This window comes from Enhydra lutris, unplaced genomic scaffold (assembly GCF_002288905.1).
Source record: "Enhydra lutris kenyoni isolate GAN:26980312 unplaced genomic scaffold, ASM228890v2 scaffoldscaffold110, whole genome shotgun sequence".
Classification (NCBI taxonomy): Eukaryota; Metazoa; Chordata; class Mammalia; order Carnivora; family Mustelidae; genus Enhydra; species Enhydra lutris.
The window spans coordinates 619,518-646,150 of record NW_019154194.1 but is presented as its reverse complement, the minus strand read 5'-3'; the positions used below and the strand labels follow the sequence as shown (position 1 = coordinate 646,150).

The 26,633-nt window shown below is 51.4% G+C and overlaps 2 protein-coding genes across 3 annotated transcripts; one reads left to right on the top strand and one right to left on the bottom strand.

The window, feature by feature from the left end:
- Window positions 1-165: 165 nt before the first annotated feature.
- LOC111139509 (DMRT like family C2) lies at window positions 166-25,259 on the bottom strand. The gene is made up of 15 exons (XM_022491791.1): window positions 25,196-25,259; window positions 21,878-22,156; window positions 20,767-20,887; window positions 19,774-19,826; window positions 19,417-19,448; window positions 18,932-18,973; window positions 14,232-14,314; window positions 3,630-3,860; window positions 3,386-3,543; window positions 3,023-3,099; window positions 2,564-2,747; window positions 2,284-2,410; window positions 1,493-1,553; window positions 1,164-1,338; window positions 166-293 (listed from the first exon to the last, which is right to left on the bottom strand). Exons 1-15 carry the CDS (start codon window positions 25,257-25,259, stop codon window positions 181-183), a joined length of 1,800 nt encoding a protein of 599 aa, XP_022347499.1. The 3' UTR covers window positions 166-180.
- LOC111139510 (LY6/PLAUR domain containing 4) lies at window positions 9,663-11,436 on the top strand. Of its 2 annotated transcripts, XM_022491792.1 has the most exons (4): window positions 9,663-9,729; window positions 9,925-10,068; window positions 10,564-10,890; window positions 11,129-11,436. In XM_022491792.1, the coding sequence occupies exons 1-4, from the start codon at window positions 9,663-9,665 to the stop codon at window positions 11,329-11,331; spliced, it is 741 nt and encodes a 246-aa protein (XP_022347500.1). In that variant the 3' UTR covers window positions 11,332-11,436. The 2 variants fall into 2 exon arrangements, with proteins under 2 accessions (XP_022347500.1, XP_022347501.1); XM_022491793.1 differs by lacking the exon at window positions 9,925-10,068 and having other exon boundaries at window positions 9,663-9,768.
- Window positions 25,260-26,633: the final 1,374 nt, after the last annotated feature.

Genomic DNA, 26,633 nt, shown 5'->3' with positions numbered 1-26,633 from the left:
AAAAAAAAACTGAAAGTTTTAAAAAAAAAAAAAAAAAAAAAGTAAAGAAAAAAAAAAAAAAGAAAAGCTGGAAGCTTGTACTACATTAAATTCCATACATAAATCCAGAAGCAAAATACCAAATATGCAGAGCCCGCAGGCTGTTGCCTCTTCCCCAGCAAGGCTTCCATCTCTGGGCTTCTAGCTTAGGAGGGAGATAGAGCCCAGACGCCCAATATGCAGAGCCACAGAGGGGGCTGGGCTGGGTCGGAGAGAGGGTCCAACAGGCTGGAATCCTCTTCCTCCAGCAGGAGCTATAAGCAGGAAAGAAGGGGGTAGGACTGGGTCATATCCATTTCCTTTCCCAGCAACCCCCTCTTTTTACCCCATCCAATCCAGGCCTCATCCTTGTTCACCTGGATTATAGAAAATGCTTCCCCCTCACTGATTTTCCAACCTCCAGTCTTGTCTCTTTCCATCCCTCCATCAGAGCCACCATCCTTGTTTTCTAAAGCTCAGGGTCTCTATGTTCCTGCCTAGCTCAGAAATATTCCCTGGCTCCCTTTCATGCACAGTTGCTAGTCTGGCCTCCTAAGACTGGCATCCAGACCTCCGGGATCTGAAGTCTCTCCAGCCTCATCGCCTTCTGTTCCAGCGGTTTTTCCAGGCAGGTTTCCTCACCCACACACCATACCCAAGCCATCATCTTGGACAGAAGAATCCTCAGCCTTCCCTCTCTGTGCCCATAGGTTTCATTCCTCAAGATTCCTTTAGTTCTTTCCAGGTTTGTCACTGAGCTTTGTGGAGGCATCCTGCTTTGCCAAGTAGAATGGAAAGTCCTTGAAGGCAGTTATCCGATCTGCAGCAGGCAGCTGCAGGGAGCCTGAGGCTGGAGTCAGGAGATCAGGCTCTGCCAGTCTTGCCATATGCCCTTGGGCAAGTCCCCGCTTTTCTCAGATCCCCTTTTCCTTGACATCAGGGCATGGGACATTTGCTTTTAAGCACAAAATTAGTAAAACTGGTTCACCAAACAACTCTCAACTGCAATTCCAGGAGCTAAGTTGAGAAGCCTGGGGCCTGAGTCTGAAGATGTTCAACATGCTGACCCTGGTTAGTCCCTAATTACCCTGGTACCTCCATTTCCCAACCATTCCTATCCCATCTTCTTTCAGGGAACAGGTTACCTGGTGGGCCACAGGGGTGGAGCAGGGAGATCCAAGGAGGATTGGGAGGAACAGAAGAGGTCAGGCGGGGAGCCTGGGAAGAGTCTTTCAGACCCACAAGAGCCTCAGCTGCCTCCCGCTGCAGCTGCCGCTCTGAGGGGGCAGAAGTCCAGGCCAGGCGAGAAGCTCCAGGGGCCTGCAAAAGAAAAGAAAAGAAACAGAGTGGGAACCCCCACTCTGCCCACTCTCCAAGTACTCTCTCAGCCCCTGGTTACTTCACTATCCCTTATCTTCCTTTCCCCAGGTCCAATTTCCTCCCAGGGTCCTGGATCCCACTTCTTTCCCAGGACCTGTGGCTGCAGCAGAAGAGGGTCTGGGGTGCCACAGGGCTGGAGTATCAGAGTCGAGCATCTAGAAGCAAGAAGATAACAAGGGGGTTAAACACACGGATGGACATGTACACATGGAAGTCTGGGTACCTGCTGGGCCATTAGGCTTTGTGGACTTGGGCAAGTCCCTTCCCCTGTCTTGGCTTGTTTTGTTTGCTATAAAATGAAAATCCCTGCCAGCTGCTTTCCTCCAGAGCTACTGTGGCAATGGTGTCAATTTTTAAAAAACATACGAACAGCGAGAGGGACAGGGATGGCTGTTCCTGCCCTACCGAAGTCCAGTTGCCTTCCTCTAGTTCCCCAATCCCCATGGAACTTGAGGAGCACCTTTAAGACACTTTCTCTAATGGCCTCTGACCTCTACTGTAGGCCTCTGAGGCTCTCACCATCGCACCCCACCCCACCCCACCCCACCCTTTCAGCAGGCAGTTTGATTCCATTTTATCTGTTTAAGAGGATTTAATAGCTACTGCTATTAAAGTCCAGAGCCTCTGCTAGGGTGTATTCTGTACATTATCACTAATTCTCATGACAAAGCAAAAAGAAGGTAATTGTGTCTCCAACTTACTGAAAGAAAACCAGCTTCAGAGAGGTAAAGATACTCGTACAAAAGTTCTCAGTCAGGCAATGGCAGAGGAAGGAGTGCCCGTCCTCACACATTAGTCTGAGACCTTGTAGTCTATGTCATCTACTGTGGTCCCCAGGACAGTATTAGGCACATTATAGACAAATATCCTTCCCTCCCTACTCACGCGCGGGGCAGGGCAGTGGGCCCTTGGGATTCTCCAGAAAGGGGAGTCGTCAGTATCGGGCGAGATCCTGGGCAGGTTGGGAGGGGCCCATGAGTGGGCAGCCGGAGGGAAGTGCCAGGGTCAAAGCCTAATGAGGGTAAGAGAATGCAGGAGTGTACAGGGGTTAAAGGTCATGACTTCCATCTTCCTTCCTACTCTGCATCTTGTTCCTCTTCTCTTTCTGGTACAGCAGTACAATGGTATACAAATATTTGCTGAATGAATGTTGAATTAATCTTACCAGGAAAGGGATGCAGAGGGACAGTAGGTTCTTGGCATAGCAAGCGGCATACCACTGGAGGTGGCATGGAAAGTCCTGGAGGCAGCCAGTGTCCAGGAGCCCAAGGGCCTGGAGGCATTGGAGTCCAGGACAAAGGCAAGGCTTCTGGGGGACGACTGAGCAGCAGAGGCCCTTGGGAGTTATCCTGCAAGGGCAGAGAACACAAGCTGGAGTCAGATACGAGGCTGGAGAAAGAATGAGTACGTTCTAGGGTGGGGTCAGGACCTCAAAACTTTCGACTTGGGAGGGCTGAAAATACCACCCTCTCATTTTTTTACCCATAGAAGAGAAGTGATTTGCCCAGGAGGATACTGCAAATCAGGGCTAGCTCTAGAACCCAAGTGTTGAGGGCACAGAAGGAGGGGGTCTGGGCAAGGGCTAGTATAGGAGTTGCTCCTCCAGGGCCCAGGTTCTCCTTACCTTCCCAGGGGGTGTCAGTGCCAGTGGGACTGCCCCATGGGGCGTCTGAGGCTGGGGTGCTATGTTTTCCTTTTCAGCTGTGAGGGAGCAGGGAGAGCTCTGATGACCCTTTCTCCTGACCTCCACCCCACTCCAACTGCAAACTGAGTTCTTACTTCCCTCTGGCCTTTTTCTACCCAGGGATCTCACTACATCCTCCCAACACTTGACTGCATTTTAAAGTTGGAGAAACTGAGGCCGCCCAGAGAGTAGAAACACTTTGCCTGAGGTCACATACCAATTCCAATGGAGGGTCTGGGACTCTTTTTCCTACTTATGCTTTCTCCACCCCAAACCCGGACCCATCCCTGGCCAGACACTCACCGGGGACCCCAGGTCGAGTGGCTCCCTTCTTGACATGGCTGGGAGCTTTGGGAGGAGCTGCACCTCTCCTCATCAGTCCCTGAGCCAGATGCCTCTTTAGCTGTGCTTCCTGTTGCCTACGCAAGGCCACCTGGGCAGCCATGACCCTCCGGCGCTCCCTAAAACAGGGGATGCAGGTCAAAAGTCAGCCTCACTTTAGATGAGGCCCTTCCTCCTCCCTTCCCTGGATCTCATTCATACTCACAAGATGAGGACACATTTATGACACTCGCAAGCCTGAAAGAGGCACAGGCGCTTGTGGCCCTTCAAGTGGGCAGTGACGCCGTGGTTTCGGCAGCGGGCACAGGTGGGAGAGCGACTAACAGCTCTCCTGGGGATAAGCTCCGTGCCTGGGGGGGCTCTGGTCTCACCCCCTGGGGCAGAGTCCGAAGCACAGTGGTGGACAACAGCGGGCATTTCTTTGGCTTCCATGGATCTGGGGGCAGGAGTGGGAGGTCAGGGCGGCCACGTGGGCCCTCTTCTGACCAGCCCTCCTGCCCCTGGGAGGTCACACCTGAAGGGGTTTCCACAGCACCCATCTGCGGACTCAGATTTCACCCTCACTCCTCGCACCCCCCCAACCCGCCTGCTTTCTCCCCGCTTCACCCCACTGCCTTCCTCGGACTTCCTCCTTCCCAGAAGGCTCGCCTTCTTCCCCGGCGCCCCTCTCCCCCTTCCCTTCTCAGCTGCTGGCCTGTGCTTCCTCCTGCACAAGCCCCACGCTCATACCCCTGCATTCACGCCCCCCCCGGGGGTTCTACACCCCCTTTCCCCCAACGCCCTGTTCTGAGAGTTCCTGCCGTCGTCTTCGGCGACTACCATCCCTCCCCCCTGCACTGATCCAGTTCCGACAACTACGTTCATGCCCCTTCAATTCTCAGCGTCATGTACCTCCTGCAAGTCAACGTTCCTCTTGCTCCCCTTTTAAATCAGAACGCTCTCTTGCCGCCTCCCTGCCCCCCACCCCCGCAATTACTTTATTCTCACGGATTCCTCGCCCCACTTTCAAGAATTATTTTCATTCACTCGACAAACGTTTACTGAGCCCCTTCCAGATGCCAGGCCCCCTCCTCACGGCACGGATTCCCGTCCTGCACCCACATGCCCTCCAAACTCTGACGTAAACCCGGTGGTCGCTGCGCCCAGCGCTTCGGGGGTCTTTACCCATTCCCAGCAACCGATCTCATGCATCGTCCGGCCCACCTCCCCGCGGCGCACCACCGCCTCGCGCGGCTGTTACTCGCGTGCACCCCCTTTCAGCTGCCCGGCCTGTGGCCTCGCCTCGCCCCAGGGTCCAGGAGCGCGCCCGGGGGCCCGCGGCGTGGGGGAGGGGAGGAGAGGGACGCGAGGAGCGCGAGGGGTAGGCGGGGGAGGGGGTCCAGCGCCACAGAGAGGGGGAGAAGGGACAGGGAGGGGCGGGGTCGTGTTCGCGTCCTCGGCCCGCGGTTACCACAGCCTCGAGCGAGCAGTCAGACACACTCAGGAGGACGCGAAAGGACGCTGTGAGGAAGCGGCGTGAGGAACGGCCGCGCTCGAGCCTGTTTTCCCGCCCCTTCTCACAAGGACCAATGAGCTTCAAGCGTCATGTCCCGCCGTCAAGGCAAGCGACCAATGCGCTTCAAGATCCTCACTGATGGGCCCTCCCCTTACCTCCAGCCCGCTTCGGCTCGCGCCAGACTGTCAGGCCAGCCAATAGCGCGTCGAGTTGAGGCCTATCCCCCCCCCCCCCCCACTTGCCCCTCCCCCTGTGGCTTGCCTTCCCAGATTGTTGCTCCCCTTTGGGAGAAGTGGCCAATGGGGCGTCGAGTACTGCTCCTAGGATAAGACTGGCCCTGCCCCCCCCCCCCCCCCCCCCAGAAACGGCTGCCGGGTCCGACCTCCCAGGCGTTGACCTGGACCTGACTGCGCGTGCGCAGTCAGGTCCAGGTGCCTGCACCGCGCGGTTTTGCTCTTGCGCTCCGGGCTTCGACTTCGCTCCGGCGGTTCTTCGCTGTGTGGACGCTCGTTTTTCTCTCCCTTCTCTCCCTGTGCCCCAACTGCAGATCTGCCCTTCTTCTTTTTATGCGTTTCCTCTCCTTTGATTTTCCCGTTTCCTTCCCTCATCCCACCTCGGGTTGCGTCCCTTTCCATGTCTCTCCTCCTGTCCGTTTAGGTGCTGATTTTCCTAACTTCGGTTTTCCCGTTCTCTTGAGAGTTCCTGTCCTTCTGTCCATCCTGCTGATTTTCGGACCCCCTTCCTCCACGATCCTATTTTCCGAATAGCCTGGCCCTGTCCACCCCCCGCACCCCTTCACTCTCTTTCCGAGATGCGGCTGTAGTATTTCTGTCCCTTCGTCCCTTTCCACTCTCTGCATTCATCTCCCTCCCCGGTTTCACCTCAACTCATCAGTTGCATCTGGACTCCACTCTGTCATCCTCAGCTGCCTTCTCCGTGTGTCTCACGGTTTCCCTCCCACCCGCTCCTGTTGTCCCCCTTTCTCTGTGCCTCCCGCCTCGGTCTCCTTTTCCCCCTGAGTGCCACGTCTTTGTGTCCCAGGCCTCATTTTCCTGCCTTTCCTATTGTGTTCTGGCTGCGGGTCCTCTGACTCCCTGCAAGGTTCTAGGCCACCAGTTTGCTCCTCCTCCTCTGCACGGTTTCTCTTTTGCAGGCGTAGCATCCCCTCTGACCACCTCTTCTTCGTTCTTTCCCCCTGAGAATTTCATTCCGCTCTTTTCTGTTTGTGTCTCCATTTGTGCTCAGACTTCTGGATCCTGTCGTTTTGCATTCCAGGCCGGTGTGTGCTATCTTCTCTGATTGGCCCAATCCCTTTGTGTGATCCTTTGTCAGCCTTCATTTCCCTGTCCTGTGTTCCATCTTTTCTGCGGGTCTCAGCGCCTTTGTTTGCTCCAGACTCCTGAATTACAGAGCCCGTGTACCAGGCATTCTGGACAGAAAAGGGCGGCAGAAGTGACCTCTACCTGGACTGCTGTGCAGGCGAGCAGTACTAGACAAAGTTGGACAGGTTGTTTGGGGCCAATCTAGCAGTGGGGGATGTGGGTGTGGGAGGCTTGACTGCCTACTAAAGAGGTTGACCTTGATCCTTTAGATAGTGGAAAGATGGAGAGGGACTGGAGAGCCAACATTTATGGAGAGTTTAACACTTGCCTGATACTTTATATTAATAAGCTTACTAATTTTCAACAGCATTCTCATGAGATGAATTATTAGTCCATTTTATAAATGAGTTCAACAACTTACACAAGATTGCACATCTAGTAAGTGGAGGGGTAAAGATTCTAACCTTGCTCCACCTTTGAGTCCAAGGCCTGTGAACTTTTGTACGACCTACATTGTTTTAGTTAGTATTTCTAGTAATCTTCATTCTCCACTTGTATTCCCTAACCCTCCTGTAGGCTCTCACTTCTAGTGGCTAACGCCTATCTTTTGGTTCTTGTGTTCTTGTAAGATGTGCGGTGTCTTGTGTGCACGTGTTTTTTAAAAAGTTTATTACTTATTCATTTATTTAAGTACACCCAGCATGGGGCTCAAACGCATGACCCTGAGATCAAGAGTCACATGCTCTTCCTACTGAGTCAGCCAGACACCCCTGCACATATAGTTTTATTTTATTACTTAAAAAAAATATTTTAGGGGCGCCTGAGTGGCTCAGTGGGTTAAAGCCTCTGCTTTTGGCTCAGGTCATGATCCCAGGGTCCTGGGATCGAGCCCCGCATCGGGCTCCTCTGCTCAGCAGGGAGCCTGCTTCTTCCTCTCTCTCTGCCTGCCTCTCTGCCTACTTGTGATCTCTGTCTGTCAAATAAATAAATAAAATCTTTTTAAAAAAAAAAAAAAAAGATTTTATTTACTTAGAGAAAGAGGGGGGGTGCAGAGGAAGCAGGAGAGAGAGTCTTAAGCAGATGCACACTATACACAGAGCTTGAGGTGGGGCTTGGTCTCATGACCCTGAGATTGGAACCTGAGCTGAAATCAAGGACCAGACGCTTCACTGACTGAGCCACCCAGGCAACCCTGTGCCTGTGGTTTTAACTTATGCAAGTAATATAGTGTTTTTATTTAAAATAATCAGCACTGTATTTTTCTGATCCAGCCATGTACATGTTATGCATATCTCTAATCAGTATTTTTTTAATTGCATGATATTCCGTAGTGTGTGTCCCCTGAATGTTGTGTGTTCACTGAGTCTCAGCCAGGAATGCCCACATTGCCTTCCAACTCACCATCTCCATAATAATGCTGCATCCTGGTATATGTTGCTTTGTAGATGAAGGTGGAAATCTCTATTATGTGTACCTAGGACATACTAGAAATGGGAATTTGTAAACCTGATTTGACTTGGTCTTGCCAGATTCCTCCCTGCAATGCTGCTTTGGGCCTGAAACATTGATCAGAACTTTTAACTGTTCCTCAGGATCCAGAAGAGGGTCCTGTGCCCCTCCCAACAACCCCATGAGCAGCAGGACACAAGGGTCCCTGTATCTGTATCCCCACATTGTTGCCAACACATATCTTTTTCCAGCTGTCTGGTCCATTGCTAGTCTGAGAGATGGACAGTTTGATAGACTGCCTTTCTCTGATTATTGTTAAGCCTGAGTGTCTCTCCACATGTTTTTTAGCCTTTCTGATTTGCTCTTCTGAGAATTGCCTCTTCATATGCTTGGCCCATTTTCCTACTGGGGTTACTCTCTTTTTCTTGTCTGTTTTCCAGAGGTCCTTGGGCATTCTAATTGCTTTAAGGCATTACATATACTCTTCTTATGCCAATCTTGGCATTTCACATTATTTTAGAGATGTATCCACTTCATCCAGGTTTTCTAAAGATTTTATTTTATTTTTTTAAAGATTTTATTTATTTATTTGACAAAGATCACAAATAGACAGAGAGGCAGGCAGAGAGAGAGGGGGAAGCAGGCTCCCTGCTGAGCAGAGAGCCCGATGCAGGGCTCAATCCCAGGACCCTGAGATCATGACTTGAGCCAAAGGCAGAGGCTTAACCCACTGAGCCACCCAGGTGCCCCAAGATTTTATTTTTTTACATCATCTCTATACGCAACGTGGGACTCGAAATCACAACCCCAGGAGTTGCGTGATTGTACTAACTGAGCCAGTCAGGCTCCCCTACTTCATTCGGGTTTTCAAATTTATAAATGTAGAGTTCTTAAGTATACTTTTTTTTTTAAACAGCCACTGTCTGTTACTTCTGATTTTTAATTTGGTATTTTATTTGCATCTTCTCTTTTTCTCTTGATTAGATTTGCTGGAGAATTATCTCATTGATTTTGTCAAAGAATGAATGTTAAGTTTTCTGTAATAACTTTTGTTAATCTAATTCATTGATTTTTGTCATTATCTTAATTTCTGTCCTTTGTTGGCGGGGGGCAGGTGTTTTGTTGCACCTTGTACAACTTCTTGAGTTAATCCGTGACCATGTTTTTTAACGCCCCCGTTTCCTGACAAATGTATTGAAAGCATAAATTTACTTGTAAACACTGCTTTAGTTGTGTCCCACATTTTGACTTGTAGTTAAAAAAACTTGGTTTTGAAATGGTTATTGACTCACAAAAAGTTGCAAAAGTCGTAAAGCCATAAATACTTCCTTCCACTTCCCCTCAGGGATATCTTCTACAACTGCAGTATACAAGCATGAACTTGACATTGGCATAAAACTCTTAACTAGAATATGGACTTTAATTAGTTTTCACCAGATTTTACATGCAGTTTGTGTGTTTGTGTGTGTGTGAGAGAGAGAGACACACACACAGAGAAATGTACTATGTTCATTATTATTCACTTCTAAATACTTTTCAATATCCTTTTCTGAACCAAGAGTTATTTAGTAATATTTCAGTTAACTTCCCTACACACCCCCTTGTTATTCTGATCTCGTTGTCTCTGGCTGGAGAACAGCCTGTGTGACACTGATCCTTTGAGGAAGTCAGCTCTGCTCAGCACCATGTCCAATGGGAGGACCTAAGCAGGAGTGTGAGGGTCATGATGAAAAGCTAATGTGGTGGGTTCAGGGCAGGCTGGAGGGGACACTATGGAGACAGGAAGTCTTGTGTCCCTGAAGGTCACAGGTAGCCTATGTCACAAAACCTGACAATCAACTTTCTGCTCTAGAAACAGTGACCCAGAGGCAGGTGAACAGAGAATTCAGAGACTGACGAGAACAGAGCTTGATACCTGGATTGATCTTGGTTCTGGATTGACCTCTAGCATCCAGGACCCCAACCCAGGACCATGGGACCCCAACACTTCAGCCCTGTGCATCTCTTCTGCCTCCTAGGGGCCATCTCCACCGTGCCTCGTATGTCCTATGGGGCTGGACGCTTTGGGACCCCAGAGGGTGGGAGGCTGGATTCACATAACTAGAGGAAGGAGGGCTGGGTATCTGGGTTCCTTGGGGTTCAGGATCTGTGGAGGCCAAGTTCTTGGCTGGCAACTGGGGGTGCTGAGAAGGCAATGTGAGGGGCCCGTGACTGGAAGGGCATTCTCCCTTTAGGGGCCGCGGCTCTTTTATGCTACGAAGCAACGTCCTCACTCTTCAGAGCTGTTTCTCTTCATGACTGGAAGTGGCTTCTGATGAGGAGCATGGTGTGTAAGCTGAGTGAGGGTTGTGAGGAGACGCTGGTGTTCATCGAGACAGGCGAAGGAAAGTGACTTTGATACATTACTTTTTTTTTTTTTTTTTTTGGTGGCTCTTCTGACCCCCAGCTCCATTCCCAGCACCCAAGGACTCTGGACTCGAGCCCAAACAGTTACTCCATTTTATCTTTGGAAATAATGTCAAGACACTGGCAGGAGAGGCCAGGACCTGGCTGGGTGTGGTGTGGGCTGGATAGGAAGACAGAAAGGAGGTGATCCCAGGTGGATGGGGGGCGATCTGGGAGAGAATAAAAGAAAGGGACACAGGGGAGAGAGGAACAGGGGGATTCCTGTGGGGAGGGGTTGGTGAGGAGAGACAGACAGAGAGACCCCAGACCCGGGATCCGAGCCCTGTGCAGCTGCCACGAGTGGACCTCATGGCAAAGTTGGTGATGGGGCAGAGCGAGCTGGAGGGTGAGTGGATGGGTGCAGGGTGGGAGGGTTGGCTCTGGGTTGGCCAACAGCACTGATCGGAGCTCTTTAATCTGTTCCTCAGGGACCAGAAGGGGAGTTGTGGGTTTTAAGGGCTGCAGCCCAGCCTCATCTTACCCCCAGCAAGTCTCCTACCTTGTTTCGCCACCTGGATTGTCCATTGCCTCCTACAGCCGCGTCTGCAGGACATATCTCTGCAATAACCTCACCAGCTTGGATCCTTTTGTGAAACTCAAGGCCAGAATTCCTAAGTCTACAGCATTTTCTCCCCATAGTTGCCCGACCTGTGTGGGCGAGCACTCCAAGGATTGCCTCCCAAATTTTGTCACCACTGATTCCTGCCCCTACGACGCCTCTCAGTGTTACAGTTCCACCTTAAAATTTCAGGCAGGTGAGAAGAGAAACTTGCTTTAGTGCCTTCCCACTCTGCAAGAGTCTGGTGGGCTCCAAGAGGGGATTGGGGCTGCCCTAGCCAGGCACATGAATTCCAAGGCGGAAGGACTAAGGTGGCTGTTACCCAAGTTTCTGATGAGAGACCCGGTGTCCTGGGTTGGGAGGAGCGTCTGGAAGCAGGGGCAGGGCCCTTGCATCTTGGAATTGTCCCTGATTCGTCTCTGTCTGCCTTACAGGCTTACTCAATACCACCTTTCTCCTCTTGGGCTGTGCTCGTGGACACCACAAACTTTTAGAAAATTATCACCATATTGGGAACATCAGAGTGACCGAGGTCCTCAACATCTTACAGAAGGCCCAGATTGCTGGCGCAGAGCCCTCCAGTTGGAATCCTGCTTGGAGCCTCCTTTCAGGACTTCTGCTGGCCTTCAGGGACTGACAATATAGCTGGACTGCACAAACCCCTTCCCGTTACCCAGTAAAGTCACAGAGTTGCCTTTCTGTCTTGTCCTGTGGTCCGTGAGGCTTGTGGGGGCGTGGAAGGTGTGAGGGGAGCCAAACAGACCCTGGAAGGGGGGGAGGGGCAGGCAGTGGGCAGTGTGCATGGCGAAGTGAGCAGGGGTTGGGGAGGAGGGTCACTGGCAAAGTGACAGTCATGCCCAGCAGCCAGGAGGACCCCCAAAATATTTTAAAGTTTTTTTTTTTAAGATTTAAAAAATTTTTATTTATTTGACTGACAGAGATCACAAGTAGGCAGAGAGGCAGGCAGAGAGAGAGAGGAGGAAGCAGGCTCCCCTGCTGAGCAGAGAGCCCCATGTGGGGCTCAATCCCAGGACCCTGGGATCATGACCTGAGCCGAAGGCGGAGGCTTTAACTCACTGAGCCACCCAGGCGCCCCTAAAGTTTTTTTTTTTTTTTAAGTAATCTCTACACCTAGTGTGGGGTGTGAACTCATGACCCTGAGAACAAGAATCGCATGTTCCTCCAACAGAGCCAGCCAGTCACCCCTCCCCCAAATATTTCATTTTTCCCCTTCCTGTGCTGACCTGAGCTCTAGCCCACTCATCCCCTGACTCAAGAGATCCTGGCCAAATCTCTCCCCTTTTCTGGGCCTCAATTTCCTCCCCATTAAAATGAAAGGCTTGGGGCGTCTGGGTGGCTCAGTCGGTTAAGTGTCTGCCCTCGGCTCAAGTCATAATCCCAGGGTCCTGGGATCGAGCCCTGTATTGGGTCTTTCCCTTTCCCTCTGCCTGCTGCTCCCCCTACTTGTGCTCACTCACTTTCTGTCAAATAAATAAAATCTTAAAAAAAAATGAAAGGACTTATGAATTAGAATTGGGTATCATCTGGGTGGTTTTTATTTTTAATTTTTAAAAGATTTTATTTGTTAGAGAGAGGGAGAGAGAGGAAGCAGGATGTGGAGAGGGGCAGAGGGAGAGAGAGACAGACTCCCTGCTGAGAGGGGAGCCTAATGCAGGGCTCAATCCCGGGATCCTGAGATCATGATCCCAACCGAAATTAAGAGCCCGCCACTTAGCTAACAGCCACCCAGGTGCCCCCCATTTATAATTTTTTAAAAGATTTTTTTATTTATATGAGAGTGAGAGAGATTACACAAACAGGGGGAGTGGAGGGAGAAGGAGAGCCGGATGTGGGGCTCGATCCCAGGACCCTGGGATCATGACCTGAGCCACAATCAAGAGTCAGACACTTACCTGACTGAGGCACCCAGGTGCCCCCCATTTATAAGTTTCTAATGTTCAATGACCTTTGCTTTCCTGGGACAAACGTAAGTTAGTCATGGTGTACTGTTTTTATTCTATATACTATTGGATTTGGTTTGAGAGTATCTTGTTTAGCAATTTTGCATCTTTATTTATGAGTATGATTGGCCTGGTATTTTCCTTTTTCTGTACTTCTGTTGTTGTTCCCATTTCAGTTTAAAGGTTCTACTAGCCTTGGAATAAGTTAGGGGGATATTCCCTCTCTATTCCATGGATGAATTTCTATGATTTTGAGATGATCTGAATTGAAAGTTTTATGGAACTCTGATAAAACTTCTCAATTGGAATTTTTTTCTCTCTTTCCTTAAAATCTTTTCATATGGAAAATTTCAAAGAAATACAAAGAGAGTTTGTATACAAACATATACAAGTGGACTGTAGCTCACTATACTAGTGAGAATGGTATCAGGAAACTCCAGGCACCCATCTCCAGCTCCAAAGTATCAACTCATGATGAACCTTGTTGTGTCTACCTCCCTTCTACTCCTCCACCCACTGGATTATATGTTACAAATCATATAGTATTGTTTGTAAACACTTTTGTGTGTACTTCAAAAATGTAAGGCCCCACCCCCCAGTTAAAAAAATCAAACTTAGAGAAAACTTGCAAGACTATGAGAGGGGATTCCCAGATACCTCTCATGCCTATTTACCATGCCCTTTTGTATTCTATCTGTATAGAGCTAAATGTATGCATGTGTATGCACACAAATCATTTTCATTATATATATATATATATATATATATGTATATATATATATATATGATTTTTAAAAAGATTTTATTTATTTAAGAGAAAGAGAGCACATGAATTGGGGGGAGGCACAAAGGCAGAGGGAGAAGCAGACTCCCTGTTGAGCAAAGAGCCTGATGCAGGACTCGAACCCAGGATCCTGGGATCATGACCTGGGCTGAAGGCAAATGCTTAAATGACTGAACCACCGAGGCGCCCTACGTATGATTTTTTAATAAACCAATTGAAAGTTATAGGTATCATACTACTTCACCCTCACTACTTCCACCTGTATCTCACCAGAACAAGGATTTTCTCCTATATATCCACCCTACGATTACCAGGCTCCCCCCATTTGATCTTCACACAGCAATATTATCCAATATGCAGTCTCTATTAGCTTCCTGTTACTGCTGTAACAAATTACCACGAAGACGGTGGCTTTAAGCAACAAATACTTATTCTCTTACAGTTCCGGAGGTCAGAAGTCCACCATGGGCTTTACTGGGCTATAATAAAGTTATTGGCGGGACCACATTCCTTTCTGGAGGTTCTGGGGTTGGATCAATTTTCTTGCCTTCTCCAGTTTTGGGAGTCAGCCCATACTCCTTGACTTGTGGTCTCTTGGTGCTCAACAAGGAGTCAGCTTGAGGATTCCACCCCTCCCTCTCCCTCTGCCCCTCTCCCCAATTGCAAGTGAGCTCTCTCTCCCTCTCTTTCTCAAATAAATAAATAAATCTTAAAAAAAAAAAAAAGGAAGACTCTAACATTGACACCACTGGATACCAGAAGTAGGAAAAAAGTATGCACTGAAAAAGGTACCTGAAGAAATAATGGTCCAAGAAGCTGAGGGAACCCCGAGCACGATAAGCAATCACAGTGAGACACATGCAAACTTCTGGAAACTAAAGACAAGAAAGAAAAAAGAAACCTTGAAAAACAGCCAGAGAAACAACCCATTGCATATGAAGGGACACTGATTGAAGTGATGGTAGGTTTCGTGCCTGACAGCATGGAAGCCAGAAGGAAGTGGCAGGGTTTTCAAGCTGACTACAAATCCTGATCTGGCAAAATGATCTTCAGGAGGAGAGGGGAACTAAGGAAATATTGTGACGAAGGAAAACTATGAGAATTAGTTGCCAGCTGACCTACTATTAAAGAATAACCAAGGGAAAAGATGTCCAATTAATTCATCCTTCTCTGCGGCTTATGTTTGGTGTCGTATCTAAAATCTAACCAATTTACTTTGTTTTGAAGTCAACTCTACCCCCAGCATGGGGCTAGAACTCATGGCCCTGAGATCAAGAGTCACAGGCTCCACCCCCAAGCCAGACAGGTGCCCATAACCAAACTTAAAATAATTGAAAGCGGAGTCAGTTCTCTGAAAATAGGAATCAAACAAGAAATCAGCCATAGAAAGACAACAGAAAAATTTTTAACAATTGTAAAGCAAGCTACATATGTGTAAGTAATCTATGGGTCAACAAGGAAGTCTCAAAGGATATTTTAAAAATACACAGAATTATATTAAATACACTAAAAAATCTCCACCACTTGTAGGATGCAACTTATTCTGTGCTGAGAGAGGAATTTGTAGCATGAAATGCTTATAAGAGAGGAAATATCTCAAATCAACAACCAGAGTTCCTACCACAAGAACTAGTAAGAGCAAGAAAATAATAAGAGCAAAGCGAACCCAACTAAAAGCAGAAGGAAAGAAATAGTAAAGATAAGAGCACCCAGGTGACCCTCATGTTGGCCACTGTGAGTGGACATAATGGACCTGAGCCCCATGGAAGAGCAGGGCTGAGTCTGTAGCATTAGAGTTGGTTCTGTGGGTGGGATGTGGAAGATGGGGGTGGCCGTGAGAGCCCTAGCATTTTCTCTTCCTCTGAGGGGGTTGCAGGGAGATGCAGAAACTCTCAGATGTTGGATTCCACCCTGGGAGATCTTCAGGCCCCTTTTGTCCCTTGGGTGGAATGTTTTCTCTGCTGGGAAGGGCAAGCAGATGGCAAAGGACCCTGAAATCAGACACAGGGCTCAGCCAGGAGCAGCTGGGAGAATAGCCCAGGGTTCTGCTCAGCCTTGTTGCCTGGGGGGCTCAGCTGGGGCTTGGGAAACAGGACCTTGTGCTCAGGGATGCTCCAGACTGGCTGATGGGTGTGTTTCCAAGGTCATGCACCAAGGGTCCGAAGACGCCAATGAAACATTCCTTCCTTATTGTAGACAAAAGAGGGGCCTGGCCCTCAGGGGCTAGGAGGTTCTCCCAGGAGGCTGGAGCTGACTCCCAGCCTCCCAGAGGCCACCCTCTGGGGGCAGCAATCAGCCAAGCAGGGAGCTGAAATGGATGTGCCAACAAGTAACAGCTGGACATGTGCGAAGGGTTTACGATAGACAGAGCAGAATCGGATAGTCTGTGTAATAGCATTCGGCCTCATTGCATCCTTCTGTAGAATACAAATGGGCAGCCTCTCCCGCAGTCCCTCATTGTCTCCTCCCAGAGCAACTCCTGGGAGGAGTTTGGCTGGGACACTGTCCATGGTGCTGATGAAACCCAGCTATTCCCAGGGATTGGGAGCCTTAATCTAGTTCTGTCCACATTCTTTCCATTTTTTTTTTTAAAGATTTTATTTATTTACTTGACAGACAGAGACCACAACTAGGCAGAGAGTCAGGCAGAGAGAAAGAGAAGGAAGCAGGCTCCCTGCTGAGCAGAGAGCCCGATGCGGGGCTCAATCCCAGGACCCTGGGACCATGACCTGAGCTGAAGGCAGAGGCTTTAACCCACTGAGCCACCCAGGCGCCCTGACATTCTTTCCATTCTTAACAAGGAACATTACTAACAAGAGATGGAGAGGGTGGCAGGGAGTGTGCACTGGCCTCTGTCTCCATCGCTCAGGGCAGTGAGAGTGTTGTAGACATTACTGCAGGAAGTGGCTCCACAGTTAGATGACCAAGTCCAGGCTGCCCCCAGCAGTTGGTAGTGAAGGAAGGTGATGAACAAGGCCTTGAGGGCTGTGGAACAAGGGCCCCTCAGAGATGTTTCTATCCTTAGGCCCAGAATCTGTGAATCTGTCAATGATAAAGGGACTTACAGTTAAGAATCATGGGATGCAAGATTACAGTGGTATAACTGGGTTGGCCAAAATAATCACAAGTGTTCTTTCTTATAAGTGACAGAGGAGGGCAGAGGAGGCAGAGCCAGAGAAGATGTGATGGATGGAAACAGGACACAGAGAGACTTCATGTTGCTCTGCTGGCTTTGGAGGTGGAGGAAGGGGCCACAGCCATGGGAAGCAGGTAGCCACCAAAGGCTTGGAAAAGCAAGGAAACACACTCTCCTGGAGCCTCCAGAAGACATATCGAGGTCGCACCTTGATTCTTGCTGCTTTACACCACGAAGCTTGCAACAATTTGACACAGCAGCAAAAGGAAACTAACAAGCAGAGTCACCTTGTCTAATCCCACGAAGTGTGTGTTTGGGATGAGGAGGGTCTTAGAGCTGAATAATGATGTGATACTTTGCAGGTTGTTCTTCATACCTCTAGTTTCGTGACTGACAACAACTCCGGCAATGGCAGATACACTTGTGAATGTGGGTGCAGTGGTGCTCAGACCACTTTTGTTTGTATGAATGTGGGTGCCGTGATGCAAATGAAGCCACATGGGAAGAACCCAACATGGGGCCTCAGGGAAGGACCATGACCTGTTGGGCCTGGTGTGTGGAGGAGCTATAGGGGAGGAACAGGTGGGAGGATGCCCATGGACCAGGTGGAAGAGACATTTTGTCCCATCACCATGGGAACCTGGGTGACAGGAGAGGAAAGCCCCCTGCCTCTGACCTGGATGCTTATTTGTGGGGAGTAGGTATGTTTCAATCAGGTCCAGTTCAGGGAGAAAAGTGGACACTGATGGGAAGTGCTGGGCTAGATGTCATGCCTGGGAGGGCCATGCTCAGGGCAGGAATTCTGGATCTTCCCCACTGGGGTTACTTTGACAGCCGGTCTCTAAGTCACCCTGGGGGTAAGGACATCCTGAAAGCTGGCCTTGGACATAGAGGAGAAACCTTTGGACAGGTGTCAGCGCCCTGGATCCTGGATTTGGGGACAGGCAAGTTTATTGGTGAAGACCACTACTCAGGGCTGGTGGAGGAGAACTCAGGACACCAAAAGATAGCGAAGGGGTCCCACACCAGGATGTGTGCCTGCCATGGCTGCTCCTTCCTAGCTCATCTCGTACAGTCATCAGAGGTCCCATGTTCTCTGCTCCTGACACCCAAACCACATTTATAAACATGGGGAGTATCTATTGCTTTGGTCCCTGAGTGGTGTGAGGACTGCTGAGTGCTCTAATGATTTGGCCACAGCCCTGGCTCTAGTTAGCATGGTCCCAACAGTCCACACCCCTCACCCCTTCTTCTATCCTGGAGGACCAGAGATGAAGGCTTGGTCAAGTCAGAGGTAATGTTTCCCTATGTGACCCAAGAGAGAAGAAACCCAGAGTTTCAGGTGAATTTCTTTTCCCTTTTTTGTTTTTTACACTTTATTTATTTTTTCAATGTAAACTCTATACCACATATGGTGCTCAAATTCATGACCCCAAGATAAAGAGTTGCATGCTCAGGGCACCTGCGGGGCTCAGTCAATTAAGCATCTGCCTACAGCTTAGGACATGATCCCTGGGTCCAGCTCCTTGCTCCGTGGGAGGCCTGTTTCTCCCTTTCCCTTTGCCCTCTTCCCAGCTCACTCTCTCTCTCTCTCTCTCTCTTTCTCTCTCTCTCTGTCTCTGTCTCTCAAGTAAATAAATAAAATCTTAAAAAAAAAAAAAAAGAGTTGCATGTTCTACTGACGAGCCAGCCAGGTGCCCCGGGTGAATTTCTTTAAGAGAAATTACCATTCACAAAAAAAGGACCAAGGAGGGGATGAGTCCTCTTCATCCAGATCTTCTCAGATCATCCTCAGTGGGTCAGCAGTCAGGACACTTTCCCTGAGAACCCCCACTTCCTGGGAGATGGGGGCCTTTTTCCTGGGTTCAGGGAAGCCTGTAGGAGTCTCCAGAAATCAAGAAGGACCCAACCCTTGATGTTCCTGAATATCCTCAGGGCCTAGAGCTGGTTCTCTGGCACAGGCTGTGGCTCCTGACCCCACCTAGAGTCCTGGGTCTCAGCGGCCCCCAGGCCCTAGGGAAACTAAGAAGCCATTTCTGCTTTGTGGTTGATCTGGCAGTATGTGTTTGTGTCTGGGTGTCGTAATTCCTGTAAAAGAAGAAGAGGCCTCTGAGCCCCTGTCACCTTCACAGAACACATCTGGGTGACTTTCAGCTTCTAGGTCAACCTGGGCTGCTCTCTGGGAGCCTAGCTGTGTTGCAGGTGTCTACACCAAACCATTTTTTCTTCCCACTATTCCCTGTTCCTCTCTGCTCTGCTGTTTCCTGAACCTGAAAGCACAACCAGGGGCAGGCTGGGGGCAGATCTTCAGCCCCCTTGGGCTTCGAGGACCAGAACATTCAGTGCCCACACTCACCTGGTAGACAGGAATGGCTGTTGTGGGGCCGGGCAGGGAGTCCTAAACAGGAGAGAATGGGTGTTGGTAGACAGAGAGGGAGGGTCATTTCCCTATGGGAGTGACCAGTTCTGTCTCTTGAGCAGCATTCTCCAAGCCGGCTGGCCCACACCCCAGTCCCAGACCACTGCTGATTGCCCCCTCTGCCCCATTCCTGTTAGCCCAGGACCCCTGGCTGATGCCCCCAGTGCCCACCCTGCCCCTGGCTGGACTCCACTGTTCCCATTGGCCAGCTCAAGGGAGCAGGGACAGCTCAGGACATGGTAGGGGGATGGTCCTGTCCCTGAAGAGGGTCTTGCCTGGCTGGAACAGGGTTTGCCTTGTACTGGTTAATCTGGGAGAAGCAGGGTCTGCTCCTTGTTGCCGAATTGGTTGGATGCCCTGCCTTGACCCTGCACAGCCTGGACCCCACTGGAAAGAGAGGTGGAGGGGGCAGAACAACAAACCTGCGATTTGTTGCCTCTGGCTGGAACCTGTCCTGGGAACAGACACAGGAGTTAGCACCAGGGCTGTGAAGAAGCTTGGGCTCACCCTCCCAGGAGGCGACAGGTCCACAGCTCTCAGACAATGGGGAAGCAGGAGCACCTCCCAGGGAAAGACCCACTGGCCATTTTAGGGCCCAGTGTGGGTAAGGTGTTGACCTATGACCTAGATTCCACAGGTCAGGGAATATAGCCAGTTGAGGTCCCCTGGGTTAAAACCCCAGAGAAAGGGTCAGAGGCTCCTGGCGGCTGAGTAGCAGGAGAGGACACTGGGGCAGGATCTTAGGGTGCCCAGAACACCCAGGCTGATGAGATACTCACGGGGGGTGGATGCTGGGCAGCAGAGCTCTCTGAGATCACACCAGCCACTAGCCCTAGGAAAGATCAGGCTTAAGTGTGAGGGCTGCAGGGTGAGGTCACAGCTTTGGTGTCAGAGCAGGGGACAAGCAGTATCCTGATTCCAGGCAGGGGTTAGAGAACCCCTCTCTTCACCAGTGCTGTTTAGCAGAGAAACGGCCCAGGAAAGGGGATGAGGAAATGCCTCTGAAGCCCAGAAGGGAAGACCTGCAGCCTGATGGGTGACTAGGAGAAAGTGTCCTGAAAAGGAACGGAGAACCCAGGAAAGGAATCAAAGATGAAGGCCTGACTGAGTGGTACGGTCAAGGCTGCAGCTCTTCGTTCAGGACACTTGGGGAGCCCTGGGTATGCTGGATCCCCAGCATGTGGTGGATGTGCTGAATGTGGTGTCCCTGCTGTGGCCACACTCTTGACCCCCAGGCCCGTCCACTATCTCCATCTTCCTGGACAAGCAGCATAAAGGACATCCCAGGACTAGCCCTGGGTGAGCTCAGATTCTCTGGTCATCAGGGGCTGTGGTTCCCGCATCTGCCATTTGGGGGTGACACACCTGGCCTGTCAGGCTCTTGCCCTCTCCTTTGTGTGACCCTGCCCAGGACCACCCTCAGATCCTGAGGCTGCAAATCCCCCTCACAGAGCGTGAGGACTGAAATAAACCACAGGAGGTGCCCTTTGCTGAGCACTTAGTCCTGTCAGCACTGCTACAGATTTGCCAAATGACCCGGACAACCCTGAGGGACTGTTCCCTAATTGTCCCTAATTTATACCCAAGGAAGCTGTAAGGAAGCACCCTGGTCAGCAGCTGGCGAGGAAGGAGCCGGATGGAATGGGAAGAAAAATCCAGGGGGCCGTTGGGAGCCTGGAAGAGCCCGTCCAGGATCCTAGGTCAGGACAGGTCTCCCTCCTGGCTGGGGGGAGCTGTGGGACACGATCAGTGTGTGGGAAATGTCATCGTACCTTCCAGTCCTTGTGCGGAGCAGGAGACAGCCTAGGGTAGCTGCCAGTGCCAGTCCGACAAGGACCCCGGCTACAAAACCAACGATGGGCCCCACAGGGAAGCCTGTGGTGCTTCCTTCATCTGAAGAAGAAACAGAGGGGAATGAGTCCCAAGTCAACTCTGGGGAAACCAGGAGGGGCCGTGGGGGAAGGGCCTAGTTAGGGAGGAAGAAAGGGCATTGAGGTCTGGCTGGTGTGTGTGTGTGTATGCGTGAGTGTTTGTCACCACAGTGCCCCCACCCCCTTGGCCACTGCATCATTTCTGTTCCTCACAGTGCAACCTTGGACTTTGTCTAATCACCACATTTTCCCCCCACCCCAGGGCGTTCATTTTCATCTCATGTTATGCCTCTTCCCTATGTCTTCTGTCATCATTGATGGTCTTAGAGGGAGGCCCTTACCTGTCCACTCAACACTGATTAAGGAGAATAATATCAGCTGACTGCTTTCGAGGTCTGCTCTGTGCCAGGCACGTGGGAAATATTTATGTTGACTCATCTGCTGCTTCCCTGCCCATGAGGGGCCAGGAGTCACACCCACTGTGCACAATGAGCAACTCAGTGTGTAAAGGGCTTCACTAATGAACAAGTGAGTGTTTAAAGCGAGTACTGTAACCAGTAAATCAGTGAAGGTCAGAGAGCTGGAACGTGGTCAGACAACACTCATCCCAATTCCCCGAGACAGTACAGCTGGCAACAAAAATGTTAATAACCAAAGGACAATAGTTGCTAAATTTGACTGAGCCCCAAATCCGAGTGTGACGCTGTCTCAGGATTTCATCTCATGAACTCATACTAACTACTCTCACAACTTCCCTGGGATCCAGCTGATCTTTCCAGTTTTAGAGAAGAGGAAAATGAGGTTCAGGAGGTTGAACGTCTTGCCCGAGTTTCAACAACTGGTACAAATCAGAACCAAGATGCTAACAAGATTCATCTAATTCTGGGGAATTTTATCCATATTGCCCTAGAGGCTCTGAAGAAGGCTCCCACCTCCTGCAGGCCTGCAACCATTTCACGCCGCCTGCCATGAAATATTAGGGAGGAAGGGGGAGAGTTTGAGGGTCACTCACAGCTCACAGCCAGCCTCACAGGGTCACTTTTCCTGGAATCGCCTGGGTTGGAGACCTCACACTGGTAATTCCCGGCATCCTCCTTCCTGACAGGGCGTATGGTGAGGGTGCTGTTGTCCTGGGACAGTGTCATCCTCTCCGTGAGCTTTAGACTCTGGCCATTGAAGAGCCACCCGATAGAGACCACAGTGTTAGTTGTGGAGCAGGTCAGGACCACAGAGTTCTTGTCTTCTGTGACTGTGGTGTTGCTGGCACGGAGAGTGGGCTGGGCCAAGGGTTCTGCGGGGAAACACAGGAGGTGACTGATGAGAATGGGCCTCGGGCCTGGGGCTAAGTTCCTTCTTCTGAGGTGCCAGCCAGTCTGAGGGCACCAGCGAGCTCTGTGAAGGTGCCCCAGAGGATGGCCCTGCTTCTGCAGAAGGATGAGTGTCTGTGTTCAGGTGATGATCTGTAAGGAGAGGGCTGTCTCTCGCCCTCTGACACTCAGTTTCCCTCTGGCCCTGAGTCATGTGTCTGCCTCGTCCAGACATCACGGTAGCATCAGCACCAGGAATCTTTAGCTTGTGTGGCCAGCAACCTCGGTGTCATGAGCAAGAGCCGAGACCAATGACCAGGCAGAGAGTGAAGGGATCAGCAGGAGGCAGGGGTGCTGAGGGAATGAACGACCCATCATCTCTTCAGAGAGGCGTCCGGGGTGCAGGATCCTAGGAGGTCTGGCCAAGGGGCTCCCTGCTCTCCAGTGGGAGAAACTCCCACACCCTTCCCTCCTTCCTTCCCCAACAAAAGCAACTGAGTTTCCTACATGTGGACCCTGGGCTGGTTTCAGGGGCAGGATGGGGAGCAGAAGGCCAGTCCTTTCCCTGACACCCCAATGGGAGGGACAGGAACACAGCAGGAAACAATCAGATCTCAAGTCTAGAACAGGGAGGTGAGGCTCGGGCATCTGAGGGGCGGCTAGCTCGTTCTGACAAAGGGTGTTGGGTTCCAGAGCAAACATGAAGGGAGTCTCTGTTTGCTCTCACTGCCCACACCAGCATCCCTCCCTCTGATGGAGGAGAGGACGGGGCTGTGTCTGCACACAGAACCTGGGTCACTCCCATCTGCCGCTGCTCAGTCTGTGTGACCCTAATTCAGTGACTGTGCCTCAGTTTCCCCTTAATGCACGAGGAATAATGATAAATGACCTGTACTTGCTAGGCTTGTGAATTATCTTTTAAATGACCCCAAATAGGGGCGCCTGGGTGGCTCAGTGGGTTGAGCCTCTGCCTTCGGCTCGGGTAGTGATCTCCAGGTCCTGGGATCCAGCCCTGCATCAGGCTCTCTGCTCAGCGGGGAGCCTCCTTCCTCCTCTCTCTCTGCCTTCCTCTCTGCCTACTTGTGATCTCTGTCCGTCAAATAAATAAATAAATAAATAAATAAATAAAACAAAACATTTAAACAACCCCAAATACCTGACCCGAATTTGGGCTATAGCGTCTGGCCAATCAAACGGCAGCTGTTACTACATTGCTCCACAAGAGAAGGTTCCCTGGGCTTGATTCTTGGTGGAGGAGGGGTGGCCTGGAGCCTCTCTCTGCTCTGTTCCTCCCTGGAGGTGCCGCCCTTCCTCTGCTGTCCCCCAAGTTCCCCAGAGCAGTTGGCTAATAGACTGGGGCTTTTTAGGTCTGTGCTGTCCATGTTGAGCCTCAGGTGAAGGACCAGGCTTGGCCCTTCCCCTGATGTGACTCTTGAGACTGGATCCTGGTGGTGACCAGCTCAGGCAGCCAGAAATGGTTGTTCCCAGTCAGCTCTGCCCAGGGGCCCCAACCCCATCTTGGCACAGATGCCCCAGGGTCACTAGAGTCAGGAGCCCTGAGACAGTGGTCTGTGCTGAGCTCTGGTGAGGATATCGAGGACCCCCAAGCTTGGCCCTGACTGACCCTGCAGAGTCTTTCTCAGATGATCCCAGAGTCTGGATTCCAGGAAAGGAATTCCAATCTTAGGAAGTTAGTCTCCACTGTGTGTCCTGCACTAAATGCTGGAACCCTCCCCCCAACATGGGACATAATGCAGAGGGGGAAGGAGGCCCACTCCCGGCCTGTCATCCTGTGTAAAGTAGAATTCACCCCACCCAGCACCAGAGGTGAGAGGGAATTACTCACGGAATACATGGAGCTGTCCAGTTACTTGTTCCGTGTCATAAGTTCTATTTATGAATTGTAGGGTGTAGACTCCTGTGTCATTCAGGGTGATGTTCCGGAACAGCAGGGATCCATTGGGGTACACTGTCTCTCTGCCGCTGTGTGCAAGTCCTGGAATAGTTTTTTGTGCATCTACTATATATGATACAATACGACGGTTCTCCTCTGCTGTGGCCCCTTTGAACCAGTTGAAGCGTCCAGTATCCCTAGGCAGATTGTGGACTCGCAGACGGACGTCCTTCCCTTCGGCAGCACTGGGCGGCACGGACTCCACAGTGACTTGGGCAGTGGTGGGCGGGTTCCAGAGGGTTAAGAGCAAGACTAGGAGGGAAGGGAGCAGACAGATCAGGGTCTGGACCTAGGTGTCGGAGGGAAAGCTGGGGCCCTGCAGACGGAGCAGGTCCACATCCCCCTGCCTTGGGTGTGTGTGTGTGAGTGTGCACCGGTATCTGTGTGTCTGTGGGTGTCTCTGCTGGTCAAGGTCAGCGGCATGACCGCACTGCTTCACCTCCAAACTTACTCCCTCTGTTTGGAACAACTTCCTCCCATGTCTGTCACTCACTCCCTCACTGCCCTCAGATACCTGCTCACACTCAGGGGGTCCTCGGGAGAGGCCTGCCCTGACCACCTCCTCTGAAGACCCTCTGTCTCCACATCCTGACCTTCCCTGTTCTGTTCCCTTCATGATGTTGTCATTACCTGACCTCACATTCTAGACGTCTCTGGGTGTCTGTCTTCGTCCCCACAGAAGTGAGCACGGGGAGGGCACAGACTCGTCTGATCTGTGCTGTACCCCAGTGGTGGGGCAGGCGGCAAATACCGGGACTGAATGAATGTGTCCCCAGGGCCCTCCGAGTCTGGCTCTTGTCAAGATCTCAGGTTGGTGGGAAGGGACAGCAATTAGGGTCCCTGGTTGTTGTTATCATCAGTTTTCCAAATTCAGTGCCCAATGATCAGTAACTTGGGAAACAGCCCTTGGCTCACCACTTCCAGATCCTGAGACAGTCCTGTCGCTGAGCGGCTCCCCCAGTCCTGCCCTGCTCCCTTGTCCCCTCTCAGAGCCCTGTCCTCCCTGGAGACCCCAGCCAGCCTTTCTCTCCCACCCTGCCGCTTCCTCCCAGGGAACTGTCCCTTTCACCTGCCAGCAGGAGGTCCTGCCAGGGGACCTGTCCTCCTCGTGGAGGGCCTGAAGGGGGCTCCATGGTGCCTGCTGCCCGCTCTGTCCCTCCCTCTGTGAGAAGAGCTTCTGCTCCAGAAATGCTCAGGAAGAGCCGTTGTCCCAATGTTGGCTCTGTCTTAAGTGGCCTCTGAGGCAGGAGTGTGGGGCGGGGTATCTGCCAGGGCCCCTCCTTTCCCCTCCCCTCCCTCCTCCACCCCTTACCTCCTTCCCCACTTCTTTGTCCCCCTCTTCCCCTTTCACTTCTGTCTACATTTCGATTCCCTGACAAGGGCTGAGGCCTCTCCCTCTTCAGCTGTGATTTCCCAGCATATGGGAGAGCACGCACATGCCCTTGTTGGGACAAGCACAAGCTTGTGGCTTTGGGGTCCAGAAACCCACACAGCTTGGGGTTAAGGTACAGGGTCAGCACCCTAACAGCCCTCTCTCCTCCCCTTGTGGCTTTCCCCTTTGGAGCAGGAGCCTGGGGGCTGCCTCAGGAACTCCTGTCACCGGGATGTCACCCCCACTGTGCGCTGGAATCACCTGTGGAACTGTATCAAGACTAAATGCCCAGGGGACACCTAGAAATGCTGCTTCAGCAGATGCCCAGCCAGGCTGAGACCCCATGATGTGGGGGTGGGGCCACCTCTGCCCCTCCTGTGCCCACGGAGTGTCTGCAGATACTGTGAAAATGCAGAGTCTGACTCAGCAGGTGTGGAGTGGACCCCAGAGTCTGCCTCTACTAAGCTCCCAGGTGATGCTGACTGTCCTGGCCCGGGGAGCTCACTCTGAATAGCAAGACTGAGGGGACCTGGTTCCCTTAGAGGATGGCCCTTCTCCCCACTCCCCTGCTGTGTCCTGGCCTTGAGTCTGTGGGCACCACAGGCAGAGCCCCAGGGTCCCCAGATCCCGGGGGTGATTTCTGTTTGTAACAGAGAAGGCCAGCTGGGCACCAGTCTCCCCAGTGCTCTCACAGGCTTGGGGAGGTTGGACCGACTCCTGGCAGCAAGGTCCCAGAGATGACTCTGGGAGTGAGAAAGGGGCACGCTGGATGATGACAGGTGGGACCCATGGTCCATCCTTGGGTGTTCCCAGCCCAGTTTCTGCTTCCAGGGACACAGACCCAGGACCAGGTGTCTCAGGAGCTCCATTCCCAGGTGCGAAAGGGGTTTCCAGTGTGTCCTGGGAAGAGAAGAGATGGTGGGAGGTCAGGCAGCTGCGCTCCTGGAAATGTTTTGAGGAGACCCTCCCTCTTCAATCCATTGGCTGAACTGTGGCCCAGAGACAGTGCGTGTGCTCCTGAGCATCCTGGGCAGTCTGTGTCCTCTGTCTGGGGGACCTTCCTGTGGTCACCCTGCTTCCCCCATGGGTGGTGCCAGGCAGGGCATGGGGAGCTGCACAGGGACCCCTGACAGAT

Excerpts from the sequence above, each read along its gene's own strand:
- LOC111139510 (XM_022491792.1), top strand. The coding sequence starts at position 9,663 with ATGGGACCCCAACACTTCAGCCCTGTGCATCTCTTCTGCCTCCTAGGG. Across the intron at positions 9,730-9,924 it reads GGCCATCTCCACCGTGCCTC|GGGCCGCGGCTCTTTTATGC; the intron begins GTATGTCCTATG and ends TTCTCCCTTTAG. Across the intron at positions 10,891-11,128 it reads CACCTTAAAATTTCAGGCAG|GCTTACTCAATACCACCTTT; the intron begins GTGAGAAGAGAA and ends TCTGCCTTACAG.
- LOC111139509 (XM_022491791.1), bottom strand. The coding sequence starts at position 25,259 with ATGGAGCCCCCTTCAGGCCCTCCACGAGGAGGACAGGTCCCCTGGCAG. Across the intron at positions 14,315-18,931 it reads CAGCCATTCCTGTCTACCAG|TTTCCAGAAGTTTGCATGTG; the intron begins GTGAGTGTGGGC and ends TCTTGTCTTTAG. Across the intron at positions 1,339-1,492 it reads CTCTTCTGCTGCAGCCACAG|GCCCCTGGAGCTTCTCGCCT; the intron begins GTCCTGGGAAAG and ends TTTCTTTTGCAG.